At 47.4% G+C, this 20119-nt stretch overlaps 1 protein-coding gene across 17 annotated transcripts in view; it reads left to right on the forward strand.

Moving 5' to 3' along the window:
- Positions 1 to 16554, forward strand: part of LOC148219979 (E3 ubiquitin-protein ligase NEDD4-like) — a 77871-nt gene extending 61317 nt beyond the window's left edge. For 10 of the 17 annotated variants that reach the window (XM_088156972.1, XM_088156966.1, XM_014893180.2 and 7 more), the window contains 18 exons: positions 425 to 544; positions 1207 to 1404; positions 1783 to 1860; positions 3207 to 3261; positions 3351 to 3407; positions 7143 to 7201; positions 8463 to 8528; positions 8985 to 9214; positions 9808 to 9929; positions 10680 to 10750; positions 10881 to 10976; positions 11447 to 11520; positions 12534 to 12594; positions 12884 to 12943; positions 13380 to 13487; positions 13788 to 13884; positions 14155 to 14227; positions 15198 to 16554. In XM_088156972.1, coding sequence (XP_088013098.1) covers positions 425 to 544; positions 1207 to 1404; positions 1783 to 1860; positions 3207 to 3261; positions 3351 to 3407; positions 7143 to 7201; positions 8463 to 8528; positions 8985 to 9214; positions 9808 to 9929; positions 10680 to 10750; positions 10881 to 10976; positions 11447 to 11520; positions 12534 to 12594; positions 12884 to 12943; positions 13380 to 13487; positions 13788 to 13884; positions 14155 to 14227; positions 15198 to 15300 — 1728 coding nt within the window. In that variant the 3' untranslated portion in view covers positions 15301 to 16554. The remainder of the gene's footprint in view (positions 1 to 424; positions 545 to 1206; positions 1405 to 1782; positions 1861 to 3206; positions 3262 to 3350; positions 3408 to 7142; positions 7202 to 8462; positions 8529 to 8984; positions 9215 to 9807; positions 9930 to 10679; positions 10751 to 10880; positions 10977 to 11446; positions 11521 to 12533; positions 12595 to 12883; positions 12944 to 13379; positions 13488 to 13787; positions 13885 to 14154; positions 14228 to 15197) is intronic. The other 7 variants (XM_088156975.1, XM_088156968.1, XM_014893182.2 and 4 more) reach the window with 1 other exon arrangement.
- Positions 16555 to 20119: the final 3565 nt, after the last annotated feature.

A 20119-nucleotide genomic window follows, 5' to 3' on the forward strand; every position in this document is an offset into this window, starting at 1 on the left:
TGAGACTCAGTTCAATTGAAGCAGCTCCCACAAATCTGACATTTACAGGAAAAATCCTGAGCATTGTCATGACAATACAGATGAATCGTAAAAAAAAGCTGCAACAGTTTGGGATGGTTTTGGTTACTTCTTTTAATTATGTCAAGGCACAGGTTAAGGTGATTGCTGCTAGAGAAGGAATTTCCAGAGGTGCAGAAGAGCTCTTAAAAGGAGGCAGATGTGTTCTTTGGATTTGAACGTTGGCTGGAGCCATTAATAGAACCATATGTTCTTGGCCCTCCAGTGGAATTACATCAATTACCTGGCCTTTAAGGAAATAGGGTTAAGAAGAACAGTAGCGATGAGAACACTGACATTGGTTGTAACATGTCCTACGCATGGGCAGTGTCTGTGACATTTGTGACCTGGCTTTGTTCTGGCACAGCTCGCCGAGGACGGGATGGTGGGGCCGGGCACGAGCAGCAGCAACCACCTGAGTGAGCCCCAGATCCGGCGGCCCCGCAGCCTCAGCTCCCCCACGGTGACCCTGTCAGCACCGCTCGAGGTGAGCCACTCCCCACTGCTCCTGACTCCACTCCTCAGCCCCTGCCTTCAAACTGGGGCTGCATTTCCTTTAAGTGGCCTTCAGAGTACTTCCAGATGCTGTGGACTGGTGTTCACTGTGACGTGGCTAAAGAATAGCTGAAGTGGCTCCTTACACAATCAAAGCCTGTGTGTATTTGACTTCTGATAGTGTGGTTCAAACTCTTGCCTCAGCTACTCATGGCTGTGCTGAAGAGAGACAGTTCTTCAGACTTCCTCTTCACACTTAAATGTTTGAAGAGCTGTGGCTCACACAGCCTTGCACTTAAAGGCTGTTTTGTAAATTAGATACATTGTCCCTGAAGCACAAAGCACTGCTTTTGTCTTTTCCTTGGTAAAATGAAATATGGACGCATCCAGGGCAGCTGCAGGGGAAGGGACAATCAGGTGTAAATACTGCGTACATTGTCATTGCAGAGGAAGGCACAGAACACCATGTCCTTCACAGCAAAAGACTGGGCATGTGAGAAGGCACAGGTAGAGCTAATTAAGTTGTAGAAATCAGTCGCAGCATTTAATGGTGGTATTAATTACATCTGGAATGAGGAGCCGTTTGCTGTGGAGCCAAGCGGGATTGGTTTCACAGGTGCCGGGTGAGCAATGGTGCTGTTTGCTGCTCCGCAGGGCATGAAGGACTCTCCGGTGCGCAGGGCGGTGAAGGACACCCTGTCCAACCCTCAGTCCCCACAGCCGTCCCCCTACAACTCCCCCAAGCCCCAGCACAAGGGGGCCCAGAGCTTCCTGCCCCCGGGCTGGGAGATGCGCATCGCCCCGAACGGCCGCCCCTTCTTCATCGACCACAACACCAAGACCACCACGTGGGTAAGAGGCCATGGGCCATCTCTGTCTTCCTGCCTGCAGGCACCCCGTTGCAGCACGCCACTTGTCTTTGTGCTTTTGAGAGCCAAAAACGTGCATGTGGCTGTAAAAGCCTTTGTGGAGTTCAGGCAGCCTAAGAACAGGCCTGTGGTTTTTGAAGCATATTCCTGGACATAGCACACATTTCATGGAGTCAGGTCCTGCATCAACCTAACTCACTCAGCACGGGAAAACTCATTGCACTGTAGGAATCCTAATAAGCTTTTGTTTTATTATTCAAAAATAAAAGAATAATGAAGGAGGATTTCCAGATAAGTCTGTGCTTTACTTTGTAGATCTGCCTTGATCTGTTGGATTTACAGTTGCATGTCTGTGTTCCAGGAGGATCCCCGACTGAAGTTTCCAGTGCATTTGAGATCCAAAGCATCTCTGAACCCAAATGACTTGGGCCCTCTTCCTGTAAGTGGTGCTGTGCCTGTGTTCTGACCTACCCCTGCTGTCCCAGGGCTCTTCTCTGTTCTGGGCACAGGCTGCTGCAGTCCTTGGAAGCTCCGGAGCCCTGCTGTGTGCTGGGGCTTGCTCAGGCCCTCCAGAGCCAGCCCAGGATGCTCTAACTCATGGCCTCTCTCTGTGCTACTGAAGTGTTGAGCTTTGCACACACTTATCTGGGCTGTGTCTCTGACTGTGCTTTTAGGTAATCATTTACTGCTTAGGAAAACCAGAGCAGATTGTGCCAAGCAAACTCTATCAGTGCACCAGCATATTCTAGCATTTAGAAATATGAAAAAAAAATTACTTTTCAATGAAACCTCCATATTTTGCAGAGCAAATCATCAATTTCATGTCAGAAGTTTTGTCATACTTGTTATCAAAGTATAATGGGGATTTACAAACGTGTCAAGTGCAGAGCTTTGCTTTGTTTTTAAAGTACTCTCTCACTTTAAAGGCAGTGAGTAATATGTGAAAGCTGACACATTCCTGGTCACAGCAGCAGGAATGTTCTTTGGCTTTAGGAGACAGCTGTGCTTTTGCAGTTGTCCAGGTACGTGGGGGTGTTAACCTTGGAGGCACTGAAGGGCCAATTACAATTTGTTCTGTTAACTGCAAGGGCTGAAACATGCAGTGAAACCAGGGTAGCCTGACTTGTCACGAGCAGCAGATCGTTAGTAACAGATTTCACCTCAGTTCAGCCTCCTGCTTGGGATGACTACAGAATTTAACATGGGTTTCTCCGACAAGATTGAAATGAAATAATTTCTCTTCTGGCAGCCCAGGCTGGCCAACATTGCCTGTCCCTACAGCCTGCCTTCTGCTCTCCTTTCTGCACTACAGGCACTGGGACATGAGAAAAGGGAATGGATGAAAAGGGAAGCACTGACACTAGGTTAGGACATTCTTGTCCCACTGTACAGGGAGCCTGGGTTACACATTTACAGTACATAACCCACATGGCTTTCAGAAGTAGGAGCAGAAACTTTCAAAGTAAGCCACGAGGGACCATCTGTTCTCTGTGATTGTTTGCTCACAGCAGGAAATGGGTGGGAATCCTGAGGCAAGAGGTTTCTATGTCCAAGCTTTAAAAAATATTCCCTGCGTGGGATGCAGTCACCTATAGAAGATCTGTGTCTGAGTCTGCCTGGATTTGTGGCCTTGCCATTATGCATCTGGTCACTTGGGGTTTCCTTCCTCATCAGCACCTTTGAGACAAGTCCAGTAGGTGTGGGCAGTGCACTGCCTCAGGCTGTGTGAGACTGGTACTATTTCACTTACTCTCTCTTTTCTTTGTTTTTATTTCCCATTTCCAGCCTGGCTGGGAGGAAAGAATACACCTGGATGGAAGAACGTTTTATATAGACCATAGTAAGTAAGCACTCAGGTACTAGAGCAAATAGACAAAGGGAGGTACTAAGTATTGAAGTGAAAGCTTTGTGATTTTACTCTTCATTTAGGAAGCCAGGTGTTGATATGTGGAGACATTGATACCAGAGACTTAGTGCCCTCCTACGGTACTGTACATTCACTGGAAGCTTGCTTTAATTGGCTCATCAAGCTTTGTCCCTCTCTGACTTGTGAAGCATTAACATTTCCTCTCTGTGGTTTCTTTTGTTCTTGTTGATATTTTGGATTTGTTGTTGTTGTTGTTGATGATCCCATGGCTTATTTGCACTTAATAAATTAAAATATACACTAGGAATAGAAAATAAGATGAGAAAAGATCCTGTAGCCACAGCTCCACATATAGGCAGTGGAGCAATTAGCACTGAGAAGTACTTTCCTCTGCTTTCAGGTCTGTGGCAGTGCTGATTCTGATCTTATTTCCTATTTAGAGCATGTGAAACTGCACCAGCCCATTAATATTCTCCAGTTCTGTTAGTGGAGTTTTAGTGTAAGTGATGTTTCATTGTAGATTTGTCTTCCTAGAGCATCTCAGAACTGCTGTGTGAGTTTTGTTGGTGTTTGAAAACAAAGCAGCCCACAAAGGCTGGGCTGGGTCTTCTTATATTTTCTTTGGTTGTTCTTTTCAAGATTTTAAGACTTCTATTTAGGCATTTCTTCATATACTGTCATAACCATCAGAGGAGGGTGCACAGAGAGTTAAAACCTAAACTTAGCCATGTTTGACAGAATTAGGTTTGTCCCTCAGTATCACTGACACCCACACTCATCCACAGAAATGAGAGTATTAAGTCATTAAAAGACTACCTTTAAAGTAATACCAATTTTGAAATGGTATAAATACTTTTAACGAAACATTAGAAATAATACACTTGTCAAGCACCCGTTAAACCTCTTCTAAACTTCAGTACAGAGTTATTATCCTTTATCCCTTCTGTAATTGTTTTCCCCAACAGAGATCTGGAAATGTAACTATGGCAAATGATTCTAAACTGCTGCCACTAAGGAGTTACAGGATAAAACTGTCCCATTTAAAGCACCTGTGTAACTGCTGAGCCTCCCAATCTCTCTTAAAACTCTTTAATGTTTCAGTCTCCTAAAGCTATTTGAGCATCTGGTAGTTCCTAAAATGGAATGTTAAAGTCATACATTAATTAGAATTTCTGGAATAATTTGTAACTGTTAGGAAGCAAAATTTATGTGCATCTGAATTCTCTCTAGCTCTTTTGATCTGAGTGGATTTAGCTTCTTATATAGCATTTTTCACAAAAGTTTAAGGAAGATTTAGATAATGCTCCCTGTTTGTAGCAAATGTCCCTTTGGTCCCAGCCACGTGCCCGAGCACTGCCGTGGTGGCTGGGCTGGGGGGCCTGGAGGGCCAGGGGCTGTGCCACTGCCAGGACACAAAAGCAGCAGGACAAGTGTGGCAGAGTCAGCTGCTGGTCTTGTCCTGATTCCCTGCTGCATTTTGTAATTCTGCTGCATTTGTAACTCCAGTGCTGTTTGTCCTGTTCTTGAAATGTTTTTCTCATCCTTGGGGGAAACTGCACATGTCTCCTGCAGCCAGCACAGCCCCTGTGCTGTTACACAGGGACCAGAATCACTGAGTGCTGGTGCAGCACACACGTGATGTTGGTACCAGAGGCTGTGTGTGACAGTGACCCCTTCCCTGGCTCTCTGGGCCCTCAGCTGCCCCAGTCTCCTCACCTCCATGGACACACTGGTGTTCCCTGCAGCACACACACACTGCTGCCACTAGCTACGTGCTGGAAGGGATCAGAAGGGAAAACAACCATTCTGCAACCGTTTTCTGGGCAGGTACCAGTGATTCACAGACGAGGGGGATGGATACCTTGAATGGGTTCCCCTCAAAGTCTGTTCACATCCAGCAGCACATGGTGATGCTCACAATCTGCATCAGTGATACACACAAGGAATTAGGGAGAAGCACTCCTTAGTTCATCAGGAGAGGGCAGAGGGGCTCACTGGAATGGGATGGGAAGTCACAGTGAGTCTGGCAAATGGCCACTGCAGTGTGCAGGAAGAGGCTGTCTAAGGGGAATTGCAAAGTGTTACTCAGAATGGGAATAATTAGTAGAGTTTTGGTTGAAAAGGGGCATGAAAAATACCATCACCTGGTCCATGAGTTATTTCACCCTGTGATGTATTGACAGGAGTGCCTAAATCCAAGCTGGAGTTAACCCTTCTGATGCCATCAGCATTGGGAATGTCTGGCTATGAGAGTTCTGTATCTGGCAGGGGGTCCCAAACTTCAGGGAAATAGTGGGCCCCTTGGAATGGCAGGGAGAAGAGAGAATCCTCAAAGGCCTGAGAGCCTGGTTTATGACAGAGAATTGTGTTGGTGGGAAGACTCAAATTTCTGAAATCTTTGAAAATGTTGAGACTTTTGAAAATGTTCTTCAAAAAGAATGGGTTTGTTATCCGTGTCCACTTGGGATGAGACAGAGAATCCTGAGCTACAGTTCCAGGTGGAGTGGTTCATGCCACACCCTTGTAGCCCTGAAACAGCATTTTTAATATGAAGTCCCTGTAAGACTCTGCAAAGAAACTTACACTGAGATTCGTTGGTGTCATTGCACACTCTGAAGTACAGAGAGCAAAGAGTTGACACACTGTCAGTCATTTCCAGCTCTGTTACCTCTGATTTCACAGAAAGCTGGCACTGTGGTTTGTGGCTGCTGGTGTCAAGAAGGTGACCAGAGAACTTTGTAGAAGGTGATTCCAGTGTAGGGGTTGAAAATGGAAAGGGCTGGGCTGGGGGTCCTGCCTTGGCAGCAGCTCTGCTCCATGCATCTCTGGGGTCTCAGGCTGGCAGCCCTCCTCAGCATTTCCATAAGTGATCAATAACTTTAATGTTTGAAGGGAAATAAAGTAGTATTTTACTGTTAAATTAACTAATAGATCAAATGTCTTGAAATGTGCTTGCAATCCTTTAGAATTTTCTCCAGTTAACATTTGCTGAATGACACCTTTCAGATCCCAATCCCTCTTAAACCAGCTTGGGATGCTCAAAACTTAGAGGGCTTTTCCAGTTCTAGAAACATGGAAAATGCAATTTTGATTCCTGGTACCCAGTTCCTGACGCAGAGGAGTGTCTGGCCATGGGTGACCAGCACCTCACCATTGCAGGTGGCACCTGGCATGGGGTTTGGAGCCTTGTCTTATTGTTGCAACACCATTGTTTTGTTGTGATTCTGTCGTGTTCAGAATCTTGGGAGGAGCAGCTGTCTGGAGGCAGGGAAGGGGAGTCCCACCATGGTCCTGTAGAACCTTTCCTGTCATCCTGGTGCTCTTCAAAGCTATAAATGGAAAGAACTGGGCTGTGTTGTGCCACTGCCAGCATCTCCATTGCTCATAACTGGGTGATTCTCTCACACCAGAACAGGACAGTTCTGCCTCCTTTACCTTCTGACTAAATCAGAGCCTAGGAAAAATGTTATTCCCTCCAAATTTAGAAGTATGATAATTCAGCTGTCTATGCAAAATTTCCAAACAGTAACCTAGGGTGTCATTGCCAAAAAAGTTGGGTTCCTTTACCTGTCAGGCTGTGTATCTCCAATCCCAGCCCACGTTCAAATGAACATGTTCATTCACTCCTGCAGACGTTGCCATCAAAGCAGTGCAAATTCCCTGGGTTCTGGGGTAGTTCTGTGTTTTTGAGTGAATGTTTTCAACTAAACAGTGTGTTGGGGCTGGGGAGGGTGGGGAGACACAAGCCTTTGCTAACCCTGACAGAGCTGAGCAGTGCTAGGGAGAAAAAAACCAACGGAAATTTCAGTGTGGTACCAGAGAAGCCATGGGATCATTTCTTTTGTTATTTGCAGATAATAAAATTACCCAGTGGGAAGACCCCAGGCTGCAGAACCCAGCCATCACGGGCCCTGTAAGTACTGCTGTGGGATCCTCCATGAAATGCCCTGGCTTGGGCACAGCTGGAATAGCAGCAGGCCCTGCCTGCTCCCCAGATCAGGGATGGGCAGCCTGGGAAACAGGAGCTCTGCTGGCCCAGAAGAAGCTGGGAATGTCACAGCACCCTGGTTGGTCAGGGTTTGGGGATGCCTATGGAGAAGTGCTCCTGTTTACCGTAACGTGGGTCATTACTGACAGTAGATTTCACTGGGCTGACACATTGTTCTATTTATTTGGAAATCTCTGGACAATAAAAAGTTTGCACTTGGGAGGAGAGAGGTGGGCCTACGTGGATTCAAAGTGGGGAAAAAAAAGACAAAAAATGGGTCTGTCAGTTTAAGAGACATAAAACTTCCTGCAAGTAAACAGAAGTTTCAGAATATCAGCCTTAGAAAAAAATAAACACAGAATTTTACTTCAGTATCAGATTTTGAAAACATCAGAGAGTGATTCTTTGACTTTTGATGCTGAATTATGCCAGTTTATGCCATTGTATGATATTCTGAGTGATCAGACTTCCAATCTCAAGATGTTTCCTGGTTCCAAGAGTACCTTTTTATTCTGGATAAATCCTTGGGACCTTTAAGAGTTTCAGGACATGGCAGATGAGCCTGCTTCACGGTGTAATTCCAATTGCTTAGTAATAATATCAATAATAGTCACTTGTTTGACCATAGTTGCTTTTGGAGGGATTTACCCATTTATCAGGCATTTAAAACTGGAGATCCTCAAACACAGCACTGTGCAAATTCCTAATTGGCCTCTCTCCAGAAATGCTGAGCATAAATGAGACTATTGGAGAAAGTTTGTTTGAAGGAAATGAAATGATCGTGGTCCCTTGAGTGACTGACAGTGGTTTGTTTGTTGGTTTTTAAGGGAAAGCAGGAGCTAATCCATTTCACAGAAGCACTAAGGGATCATCTTAATCCTGAAATTCTGAAAGCATCTGAATGCTTTCAATACTAATATTTCTGGTGCCATGACAAACAGAATTACTTCAATTGCATTTCACATTGTGTTTTTAAATGAAGGAAACATGTAGAAAGATTACTTAATAGCTGTAGTAAAGTCATGTTATCATCAGAGTAAAATGATCTTTAAATCTCTCCTGGGTGGGTTGAGGGGGGCTGGTAGCACAATGTGTGTGGCTAGCAGGGCTGTCCAGTCCCTGTCAATGCTGTGGGGTATCCAGGTGCTGAGTGGCTGCAGTGACACATCCTCCCTGCTCCCCACAGGCCGTGCCCTACTCCAGGGAGTTCAAGCAGAAATACGATTACTTTCGCAAGAAGTTAAAGAAACCTGTGAGTACAACCAGCAGGGGACTGTGAGATCGCTGCACCTTCCTCCACGGTGCTGCTCCTCGGGGGCTCAGGGAGGAAGCAAAGTTTCGATTTGAGGGCTTTCTCAACAAAACACTTCTCTAAGTCTTTAAGACTCACGTTTTTTCTACATAAATGCAAATGCCCTTGAAAATAGAGCACAGTCCATCTTCCTCCTCTTTATTTTTTTGTTTTGTTTGATACTTTTCTTGTCGAATTCATCAGATATTTACCATAGAAGTCTGCATCACTGTTTTGGAACTGGCCCGGTTCCCCCCATGCTCTCAACAAGTGCACTGAGAGAGCACTGGGAAATAAAAACGTGAGGAACTGCAACACAAGGTGTCTGATCTGTCACTGAGCTGTTCCCAGTCAGTAATTTGCCCAAAGGCTTATTTCCTGAGACTAACAAGGATAATCTAATCTTCTTTGACACAGGCTGACATACCCAACAGATTTGAGATGAAATTACACAGAAATAATATTTTTGAGGAGTCCTACAGAAGAATCATGTCTGTGAAGAGACCTGATGTACTAAAAGCCAGGCTCTGGATTGAATTTGAGTCAGAAAAAGGACTTGACTATGGAGGTGTGGCCAGAGAATGGTTTTTTCTCTTGTCCAAGGAGATGTTTAACCCTTACTATGGTCTCTTTGAATACTCAGCAACGTAAGTGTCCATTAAATATTTCTATTCTCAAGGGATATACATTACATTTTGCATAAGAGGCAAAGTTGCTCTGGGCAGAAGTAGCTCCTTCCTTACCAGGCTGCCCTGGGGAGCCCCCCTGCCCTGTTCCTGCTGCCCTTCAGAGAGCCTCTGGAATTGTCCTTGAGAGCCCAGAAAACATTTCCATTGCTCAGACCATATCCAGGGCAGCGAACGTGCAGTTTTTGAGGACCAATGTCAGAGAAAAGCTGCTTTCCTCTGCTGCCCAGAGCTGCTGCGCTGCTGTAGAGCGAGCTCAGAACGCAGCTGCTCGTTCACGCTGCAGTGGCCTCCCAGAACTTTCAACTGGGAGCTGCCCAGCTTTAAAATCTTGGAGCAATCCATAAGTGCAAGGGAGAGAGGGCGTTCTTGCTCACACTGGGTTTTGGTTTGCTGCCGTGCCAGCCCCTCAGCCCTCAGTGGCTCTGTGGTGGGACAGACTGGAAAGGACTTGGACACAGCCCCCTAGGCACAAGCTGTTTATTAACATATCTGAGTGTCTGCTTATTTCAAGACTTGGTTCTTCAGCTGTTTTTTTTCTTTCCCCAAAAAAGGGACAACTATACACTTCAGATTAATCCTAATTCAGGTCTCTGTAACGAAGACCATCTGTCGTACTTCACGTTCATTGGCCGGGTGGCTGGCCTGGCCGTGTACCACGGGAAGCTGCTGGACGGTGAGTGCTGCTCCTGCTCTGCTGCTGCCACTGGGCTTTGGGGAAGGAAATGCACCTGCCTGAGAGCCCCAGCTTCTGGGGACAGGCTGGGACTGGCACCGTTGAGATTTGAATGGTGATTCATTAAATTACAGTGTCTTATTCAACAAGTGAGTTTTAATACCAAGTTTTGCTCCTTTCTCTGCTCAAGTTAAAACTCCAGCATGAGCACTGTCCCTAGAGGAAAAGCATGGAATTTTTATCAGTCATTTCCATGCAAACCTGCAGCAAAACTAGGGGGGGGTCAACTGCAGCATATTTCCATATGTTAAATTATTGCTGAATTATTCAATTACAAATTCTGCTGCATTGTGAAATCTCACACCAGGCAGACATTACTGAGCAGATTTTCCTGAGCCTTGGTGCAGCAGAGGAAGCTCACCAGCCTGGTTTTCAGGCAGCTCCTTGGAGAGAGGAGTAGTGATTTTAAATGGGATAGAGTGCCCTGAGCTCAATTGCCCAGCTTTGGCACTCTCTGAAGTTAATGTTAGGGTGGTCAGTGGAGTGTGGTAGTTAGTGGATAACGGTTGAAACTGAAAAATTGGACTTTCTGTGCTTAAATAAACCTGAGCTGCTATGATGCTGTTGCAGTTGCAGGACTGTTACAGTCAGGAGGTAACAGTAAATGCCAGGGGTGTGCCCTCAAGCATTCCACCTGTATGGAATGTGCAGGTGCAGAGCAGGGCAGGTAACGCTGTCCTTCTCTCACAGGCTTCTTCATCAGACCTTTCTACAAGATGATGCTGGGGAAGCCCATAACTCTGAAGGACATGGAGTCAGTGGTAAGAGCCCATTTAACCAATTTCACACAATTTCTAATGACAATGTGAGCCCGTGCTCACAGGCCCCTGGGTTTCTACAGGTCTGCACTAATTTCCTATTTTCAAACTGTCTAATTGTGATCTGCCCTAGGATAGCGAATACTACAACTCTCTGAAGTGGATCCTGGAAAATGACCCTACAGAACTGGATCTCATGTTTTGCATAGACGAGGAAAACTTTGGACAGGTGTGTAAAGGGTATTTACATCTGATCCACTTTCCAGTGCATACTGCCTTTTTCCTGAAGCAACATAAGGTTATGGATTACATGGAGAACTAGGGAGGTTATTGAAGCCACAGAATAGAGAGGTTTTATAATACACCGGTTGGCTTTGAGCAGTTTCAATATGTGATTTAACTTCTTTTATTATAAATAATAACTATTAGAATTTTGTGTTTATAAAGTATGTATTTTGTGGTTATATTTTACATAAATATATCATTTTATTATTAGAAATAATAATGATAGTAAAATTATTAGTAAATAGGCAGCCTCTCTCCACCAGTTTTCTCTTCTGTCAGTGCAAGTTTGTTCAAAAGGGGTAAATCGATTTACTCATGATTTCCTGATACTGCCTGTAAAACGCTGCTCAGGGAGAGTGGGTTCTGGGAGAAAGATGTCCTCAAATAACAGGGTTTTGGTCTTTTGAAATACAGACATATCAAGTAGACCTGAAGCCCAATGGGTCTGAAATCATGGTAACAAATGAAAACAAGCGGGAATACATTGAGTAAGTACCATTAGGGAACATGCCTGGGGGGAAGAAAGAGCAGTTGTACTTAAGAATTGACTCTGCTGCCATTCCTGTCGTTTGTACTGCACAAGAGCATCAGGGGTCGTTGGGAAAAAAAAAAAAATCTTACTGTTAACATTGGTTATATCCAGTCAGATATAAGAACAAAGAGTAAATGAAATTATGTGTTTTGTTCTCCTGAAATTCCCCCCCCACCTATGGAAACATGCTTCTCCAGCATCTGGCTCAAGTTCAGAGGAGCCAGGTGGTGCTCTCTAGCCTGGCTCTCATGCCATTGTCCTCCTCTGCCAGTCACAGACCAGAGCCAGGATTCCAGTGCCAGTGTTCCTACCAAAACTGGCCAAATCTGAAATTAGGTTTCATTTTCAGATTTCTCAGTTCTTCTGCCTACCGGGACGTAAAATGCTAAATTCACTTAGACCTGCTGGCATTTTAAATCAGGGCCTTTTCCAAAGTGAAAGACATTATAATTGCTACATTCATGCAAATTGGGAATTCATTTCCAGTACCTGGACCAATTCCATGCCTGGAATTGATTTTTTATGCCTGCACCTGTGAGGTGTTTGTGCTGTGGGTGGCTGGTACTGAAAGCAAGGTGTCCCTTTGATGCTGCAGTTTATTTCTTTATTTATAGGCGAGGTGCTGTGTCCTGACAGCTCTCCTCAGAGCTTGCAGACTTTGCTGGGAATTTTTAATTACTCAGTGCTCTGGAAGAATAAAATGTCTGCTCACGTAGGTACCTACAGGAGTGAAAATATTCCCACTGTGATTTGGTCATAGTCACTGGGGTTTTTGGTTTGTTTCCTCAAAATTCCATCAGTCACCAGCCAATAAATTGGAACAACTGGTGAAAGCTGTTTAGCTACCTGAACTTGCTGAAGTTGTAAATGACAAACTGAAAGCATTTGGGGTTCCTGAAACCTCTGAACACTTGGCTGAGATCTGCTAATAAGTTTGTTTTTCTGATGGGGTTTTGTTTCTTTCTGCAGCCTGGTCATCCAGTGGCGGTTTGTCAACAGAGTGCAGAAACAAATGAATGCCTTTCTGGAGGTGAGGCTCTTTAGCTCCTTCCTTTCACAAAAATAGGGATTTTTTTTTTTTTTAACACAGATTTCTTACCCACTGGTGTCTTTGTAAAGCTTGGCAGGGAATGCAAATAGAATACTTATGTTTTATGATTTTACAGTTCTGTCTTGTGTAAGAATATATCATTTTTCTCTTATGAGAACAAGGTCATTCTCTTTCAAGTTTAATTATTTGAGCTTGAAGTAATTTAGTCATTGATTTTTTAATTAGGATTTATGTGGGATGAGAGTTTTAACTTTGCTCTTCTTTTTAGGGATTCACAGAACTGCTTCCTATTGATCTGATCAAAATTTTTGATGAAAATGAACTGGAGGTGAGTCAGTTTGGTGCCCCAAGCTGACAGTTCTCTGACAGATGTGCCATGTTCTGGGCTCTTGAATCATCTGTCTCTCTCCCTAAGGGAATGTGCAGACACAGATGCCTTGCTCAGAGTCGGAAATTAGATGTTTCTTCCTAATTAATAAATCTATTCGTGACATGCACTTACTCGGGAAGGTGGCTGGGGGTGTGCCTCTGAAGCCTGGCAGTAGCTTAGTGGATCAGTGCCATCATGCCCGTGCCAGTCACATTTGAGGCAAACACGTGGAAGTTGCTGTCACACTGTGGCAGTGTGCAGCCATTCTCCAGTAACTGCAATACTCTGGGAATCCTCTGACTCTCCCCTGTGTGTGCATGAATGACTGAGGGGCAGTGCCACCTTGTTACCCTGTGAGTTCAGGGAAACATCCCACCCTTCTGCTTCCCTGCAGTTACTGATGTGTGGCCTTGGTGACGTCGATGTCAATGACTGGAGACAACACACCATCTACAAAAATGGTTACTGCCCAAATCATCCCGTTATCCAGTGGTTCTGGAAGGTAAGACTGGCCACCACCTCAAACTGGTCCTGAATGATTTTTTTGCAATCATTTTTCTTTATGAAAACTGCTATAAGAGTTGGGGGGGGGTGTTGTGCTGGGGGCAGGACCTGCTCCCACCTCACTCAGGTGAGGGCAAGTGTAGCTCCTGCCACAGCAGCCCAAAGATGGGACCTGGAGCAGAGACAATCCATTGTGTGCTGAGGGTTGGCTTCTCATGCTGGCTCTGGGCTGCTCTTAAGGCCTGCCTGCGCAGGCCAGGGCAGGAGGCTGAGGCTGATGGGGGCCGTTTGCCAACAGGCTGTTCTGCTGATGGATGCTGAGAAACGGATCCGGCTCCTGCAGTTTGTCACCGGGACGTCACGTGTGCCTATGAACGGATTTGCTGAACTTTATGGTGAGCTGCTCGTGGCACGATGGGAATCCAGCCAAGCTCTGACCTCCACGTAGCACTAAGTTTTAAATGCTGATGTCTGAGCTCACTTCCTTGGTATTACACAGGCTCTGAACCCAACTCACTGGGCTTGGAAAGAAAGAATCTCATTAGTGTTGCTTTAATGAAAAATCTGGCCCACAATTGATGCCAGCATTTCATGTTAAAAATAATGTTTAGGCAGTCTGTAGTATCCAGCAATTTCTGTTTCATATGGTTTTCATTTTCATCCAGGTTCAAATGGTCCTCAGCTGTTTACAATAGAGCAGTGGGGAAGTCCTGATAAGCTGCCCCGAGCTCACACCTGGTAAGTCACCAAAGCACAAATTCCAGAGCTGCTCCTGCCAGAAGGGCCACACTGCTGAGCATGCTCAGCTCTGCATCAAACAGCCTTTGATCCTGTGGGTCCCCAGTGCCTTCACAGACTGAGAAACTGAAGGATATTATTTTATTTCCCACGTCCTAGTAAGTGGATGTAATGAAGTAATGTAATGAAGTCAGACATCACCAAACAGCCATAGAAAGCACATGAACCATGGGAGAATTCAAAACAAATGTAAGGTTCTAAGATAATCTAACCCTGGTTCATGGATTTTGCAGATATTGAAAGCATTCAGTGCTAATTTGTCTTGCTCTGTTACATTTCAGGAATGTGGCTTTTTAAGGAAAGTTGTCCTGAATTGGAAAACTACTTTATAGATAATGAGTGCAGGCTGGGAATCTTTCCAGTGAAACGAATTCTATAGAATAGTGAACTTTAATAAAAAAAACAAACCTGAAAACAAAAGCACAAAACCCACCAAACACAAGCACAACAAAAACACACTCCAAAATCAACCCATCCTCTTTAGTTCCAATTCTCTGATAGCTTTTACCTTTGTAAGATTTTTCTCTTGGAAAATTTTGGTTTAATTTCCCCCCCCCCCCCCAGAGAGCAAAGGGTCTGTCCTCTTAATCTAGAATATCTTTGCTGAATCTCAAGAAATCTTTTTGTGTTTTGACAAAGATTGTTTTCCATCATCTAGGTACAGTGAGGGGCTTTCTGTTGGATTTTTTCCTCTTCTAAGCAATTCTTAGCAATTTCCTGCTCCCAGCTTTGCAAAGGAAGGCAGCACAGTTACTGGCGAGCTCACCTTGGGCAGGTGTGAGGTGTACAGGGAACAGTGTGGACCACAAGCTGCATTCTTAATCAAGACCCCAAATTATTTCATCTTTTCTAGTTCTTTAAAACTCTTTTTCCATGGATTATTCAGTGACTCTTTCCTTGTCCCTTCCAGCTTTAACCGCCTAGACTTACCTCTGTATGAATCTTTTGAGGACCTGCGGGAGAAGCTCCTCATGGCCGTGGAGAATGCCCAAGGGTTTGAAGGGGTGGATTAATTTTGCAGCACCCGTTCCCTCTCCAAGCACGTTCTGCTGGCTTTGGCACCTGCCCAAGGGACTCCAAGGGACTGTGGCATAGCAGTTGCCCAGCTCTGGGGGGCCAAGCCCCGAGGCTGGGACTGTCACCTGGGGTGGCCTTGCTGATGTTCCTGCAGCAGCTGCGAACTGATAACATTTCAGCAGGACTTACTCTATTTATGTTGTGCCTCTGTAGGCAAAGCCCTTAATAAATATTTTACACAATTTCTAATGACAATGAATGGAATTAATCATTTTACAGGTATAGTATTACAACTCATGTTTACTTCTTAATTGATTTAGACATTTTCAGATTTTATTTCATTACAATTAAATATCATATACTTGGAAAAATGAGCATTTTTCTTAATTTCATACCAGACTTTTTTTTTCAAAGCACGTTGAGCCTTGTGTTCCTAAACCATGAGGAGAATAGGAGAAAGCTCTGTCAGAAGCTTTCTCTCCACGAGCTGTCTATCAAAAGCAACTCTCTTCAGTAAGCACATCACTATTGTTGTGTATCCAGAAGTATGGGCTGGATGTTGCATTTTTGTGTAAGTACTAGAAGAGTGTCAAGGCACAGCAGAGCCCTGACACAGCATGTCCAGATCTCTGTTCTACCAAAACTGCCTCGTTACTGCCAAGCTGTACATGTGCTACAAAGCATCTGGGCTGGGGTTGGCATTAAGCCTTTGAGGAGAACGTGTTGAACCCTGTCATTCTCTCTGTACAGTGATTTGTTTTCCATCCTTTCCTCATTCCTGTTTGCAGTGGAGGCGTTCCAAATGAAATCTGGCACTCTGGAACACAGGTCTGTTCATGCTCCTGTTTGTGTGCACTTGCTAATGAACCTAATTAACACTGGGGTTGTTCATTTCTAACGGCACCGACTCTGAAGGCACTTTCTGTACCACTGGGAGGGCAGACGTGGTTTGAGCATAAACATTAATGGGATTATACTCCTTCCCACTGCACATGACCTTCTGGTGCAAGATCTGTCCATGGTGGATTTGGTTGCTATGTAAGAGAAAACCCATCCAGCTCTAGACTTGAGCCTGCAGACATGTTCCTCAGCAATTGTTTCTGTGATTTCTTTTTTACTTACAAAGACTTATTTAATATACACTGCTATCTAATCCATTTTGTTACCTATGACATGTTGCATGCCTAATCTATAATGTCTGAGTTGCATCTGTTTTGTGGCGGATTAAAGGTGACAGATTTGTGCTTGCACCAGTGCAGTGACATGGTGACAGCACTGCTGGAGCAGGGCTGGTTCTGCTGACCTGTGCCTCTGCCCCGGCCTGTTCTCCAGCATCCAAGCAAGGTGACACCACTTCCCAGAACAAACTTGTACCTCATTGCCAACAGATTTTGAGCCCTAGCCTTATCTGTGTGTTCAGCCACACTGCAGAGCCTGGGATACAGGATCACCCAACTGGGAAGAAGCCTTACTGCCAGTAACACTTAGCAGTTATGGTCCCAATCCTAAGGAAGATTAGGGTAGTACTTGAATGCAGTTCAAGATTCCTTCTCCATTAAATATGCTGATGCTGAATTCCTGACATTCCTGCCTGACCTTTTTCATCTGAGGAGCAAGCTGGAACACAAGACACTGGCTGGCATCAGAGTAGATAGGAATGTTAGACTGATGGCTCAGCTCTTGCGATAGAATAGATAAATCCAGGTATTCCCACTTACCTCAGCATTAAACACTTCTGATTCTAACACAGAATGCCTTTGAGAGAAGTGTCATACTCCAAAACTTATTTTCTCTGTCTTCTCATGGAGGATTTTTGAAGTCTGATGCATCCATTAGAACATAGCCGGGCCTGTTCTGGCTATGAAGCTGCAGTGCCATGTCAGGCACAGAGGAAGGCTGGCACCAGCTGAGGCACATTATGTTTAACAACCCACCGTTCCTCCTGGAGTGTCTGACCATCCCTCTCCTACTAATTGTCTGCCGACGCCAGACTAAAAATTCTCCGAGCTCTACTAAAACCGGTGGCGTGTGGGGGTCCGGGGCCGTGGCAGGGCAGCGCCCGGAGCCCCGGCGGAGTCGCAAGAGGGGCAGCGCCGGAATGAGCCGCTGCCAGTGCCGCTCCAGATCCCCCCTCGGTCCTGCAGCCGGGGGTCGGTGTGGGGCCGGGACTCTGGGGCGGGGGCCCGGCGGGTCCGGGGCAGTCCCAGAAGGCAGAGCCCGGGCGGAACCAGGGGCGGGGCCGGGGCCCGACTCAGGTGCGCGGTGCCCCAGGGCGGCTGCGCGGGGCGGGGCCGAGGTGATTTAAGCCCTAGAAATCACCTGGCTGCCATTTGTTCAGTCTGAGCACGCCGAGAGCAGGGGATCCTTGTCCGTGCTACCCCGGTGAGGCGTGGGGGCTTCGGCTTCCCTACGTCTCCCCCCGTTTACGCCTCCTTCGTTCTCCCCGCACTCCTCTTTTTTCTTCCCCTTCTGTCTCCCAAACCTGACCCGATACCACCCCCCCCACTCCGTCCTCTCCCGCTAGGCCCCTTCTATTCCTCTTCTCCCTACCCCTCCATCATCCCTGCTATCTCTCCCGTCTCCCGGTTCTCCTCTCTCCTTCTTTCCCCCTCAGCCGCGGGGCTTGGGGCGCCGGAGAATAAAGTCCAGAGGGCCGGAGCCCGGCGCCCCTCGCCCCTCGCAGGGGCTGGGCCCGCTCGGCGGGTCTCCCCTGCTGTTCAAAACAGGGCCCGACACCGCTGGATCACAGGGAGCTCCATTCCAAGGATTGTATGTTTGGGATAAAAAATATAAAAATAATTGTATAAATATAAAACAAATATAAGAAATATACAGTATACAATAAAAATAATGCAACTATATGTATAAATATAAAAGATAAATATGAAAATAAAAATATAAAAATATTTGATATAGTTTAAAATAAATGTTTTATGAGTTTTCATTTGGTTGGAGGCAGGGCTTTTTTAGTTTTGGTCGGGGTTGTTTTGGGGTATTCACTTGGGAGGATTTTGTGAAGGGTGGCGAGTCCCGGGCTGGGCTGTGCGGCAGGGCTGCCACCTTGTGGGGACAGAGCGGAACTGCAGCCGCCCCCCCCCGAGCCAACGCCATGGCAGGGCTGCCACCTTGTGGACACAGACCGGTACTGCAGGGTGCCCCTCTCAGGACGGCAGAAGGGACCGCATGACGGGACCCTGCCTGGTGGGACTGCGGCAACGCTCAAGAGAGCGGCACGGTGAGACCCCCGGCAGAGAAAGGCGGACATGCTGCTGCCGATCGGCGCCCGCCAGCTCCCTCACGCCCGCGGCGCCGCCGAGCCCACGGCCCGTATCCATACGCTGGGAAAAGCCGCAAAAAAAATGGCACAGGGGAGATCAGTGTTAGTGCGTCACTCTGCAGCGTGAACAGACACAAAAAACCCGCCAGACCTTCTCCCCCCTCCCCTTCCTCCCCCCTATAAAGGATCGTGGAACCAACTCCCCCCCCCTTCCCCCCCCGCTTCCCCGCGCATGCGTTCTGCAGCCCCGCCCGCCCCTGCAGGCCCCGCCCCGAGCCTGCACGCTGCCGCCACGCACACCTGTGCAGGCCCCGCCCCCTGAGCCCCGTCCGCGGCCTTCAAGTGCGGCCGGGCCCCTCGCGCCCCGCTCCGTTCGTGGATGCCTCTCTTGGGATGCCCCGGGACCATCGCGCGGCGAGCCCAACGCGGGGGCTGCTCCCGGTGCTGCGCGGAGCCCCAGGTGCTCAGGTACGTCCAGGGCTCAGTTCTGGGTCTTTGTCGGTGTCCGCTGGGGGCTCCGAGCGGTGCCGCCTCTCCCCGGGCCGGCCGGGTGCGGTTCGCGGGACCGGGCCGGCACCGGCGTCGCCGCGGGCAGCGGGAGCCTCTCGCGGGTGCGGTTCGCGGGACCGGGCCGGCACCGGCGTCGCCGCGGGCAGCGGGAGCCTCTCCCGGGTGCGGTTCGCGGGACCGGGTCGGCACCGGCGTCGCCGCGGGCAGCGGGAGCCTCTCCCCTGAACGGGTGCTGGGGCCGAGCCCGGCGCTGCCGCTCCTGCTCCGTTTGGGGTCCGGGCGCGATCCCGCTGCGGCCGCAGGGGACCGGGGCTCTGTCGGTAACCGTACCCAGGAGAACAGCGGCCGAATCTCCGCGTGCAGACGCTGGATCGCCGCTGGAACCGCCCGGGGCACCAGGAACGCCGTACCGACCCTAGAGCCCCAAATCTCGCCGCTCTCGGTGCCCTCGTGCCGCGGGTGTGCGAAGCCCCCGCAGCTTTCAGCGGAGAGCAGCGCCTGGCTCAACCGTGGGGCTCCCTGTGGAACGAGCGGGGCTGGAGCACCGTGGGTGGGGCCAGGCACTGAGTTCCACTCAGGCTGCTTCTCCAACAGCCGCAGGTGAGATGCTCCCCCCTCCCCTTGCTTTGTAACTCAAAAAAGCTTTGCAGCGGTAAAAAAAATTTAGCTGAGAGTTTTCCCCTTTACTTCCAGGTTACAGGATACATTGGGGTTGAGAGGATTCCTAAAACCTGACTCTGAAGTAAATAGGACGTTTCCTGCAGATGAGTATTACCAAAATGATGGCAGCTGCTGAAGCTGAGGCTGCTTTTGTGGCCCGGAGTGCACAGAGGTCTCCGTGTCTCCTGCTCACTGCCAGCAACGTTCCTTGGTGTTTCTGTGTGTCTCAGCTGGCTGGGAATGCAGGGCAGGAGGAGGCCAGGAGCTTTAAGAACTTGAAATAACTTGGAAGCAAAAAAAAAAAAAAAAATTCATCTTTTTCTTCTGTGTTTTTTTTTTTTTTTTTTTCCTTTCAGATGCTGGACTTG

The sequence above is a fragment of the Sturnus vulgaris genome, chromosome Z (assembly GCF_052056855.1).
Source record: "Sturnus vulgaris isolate bStuVul1 chromosome Z, bStuVul1.hap1, whole genome shotgun sequence".
Taxonomy (NCBI): Eukaryota; Metazoa; Chordata; class Aves; order Passeriformes; family Sturnidae; genus Sturnus; species Sturnus vulgaris.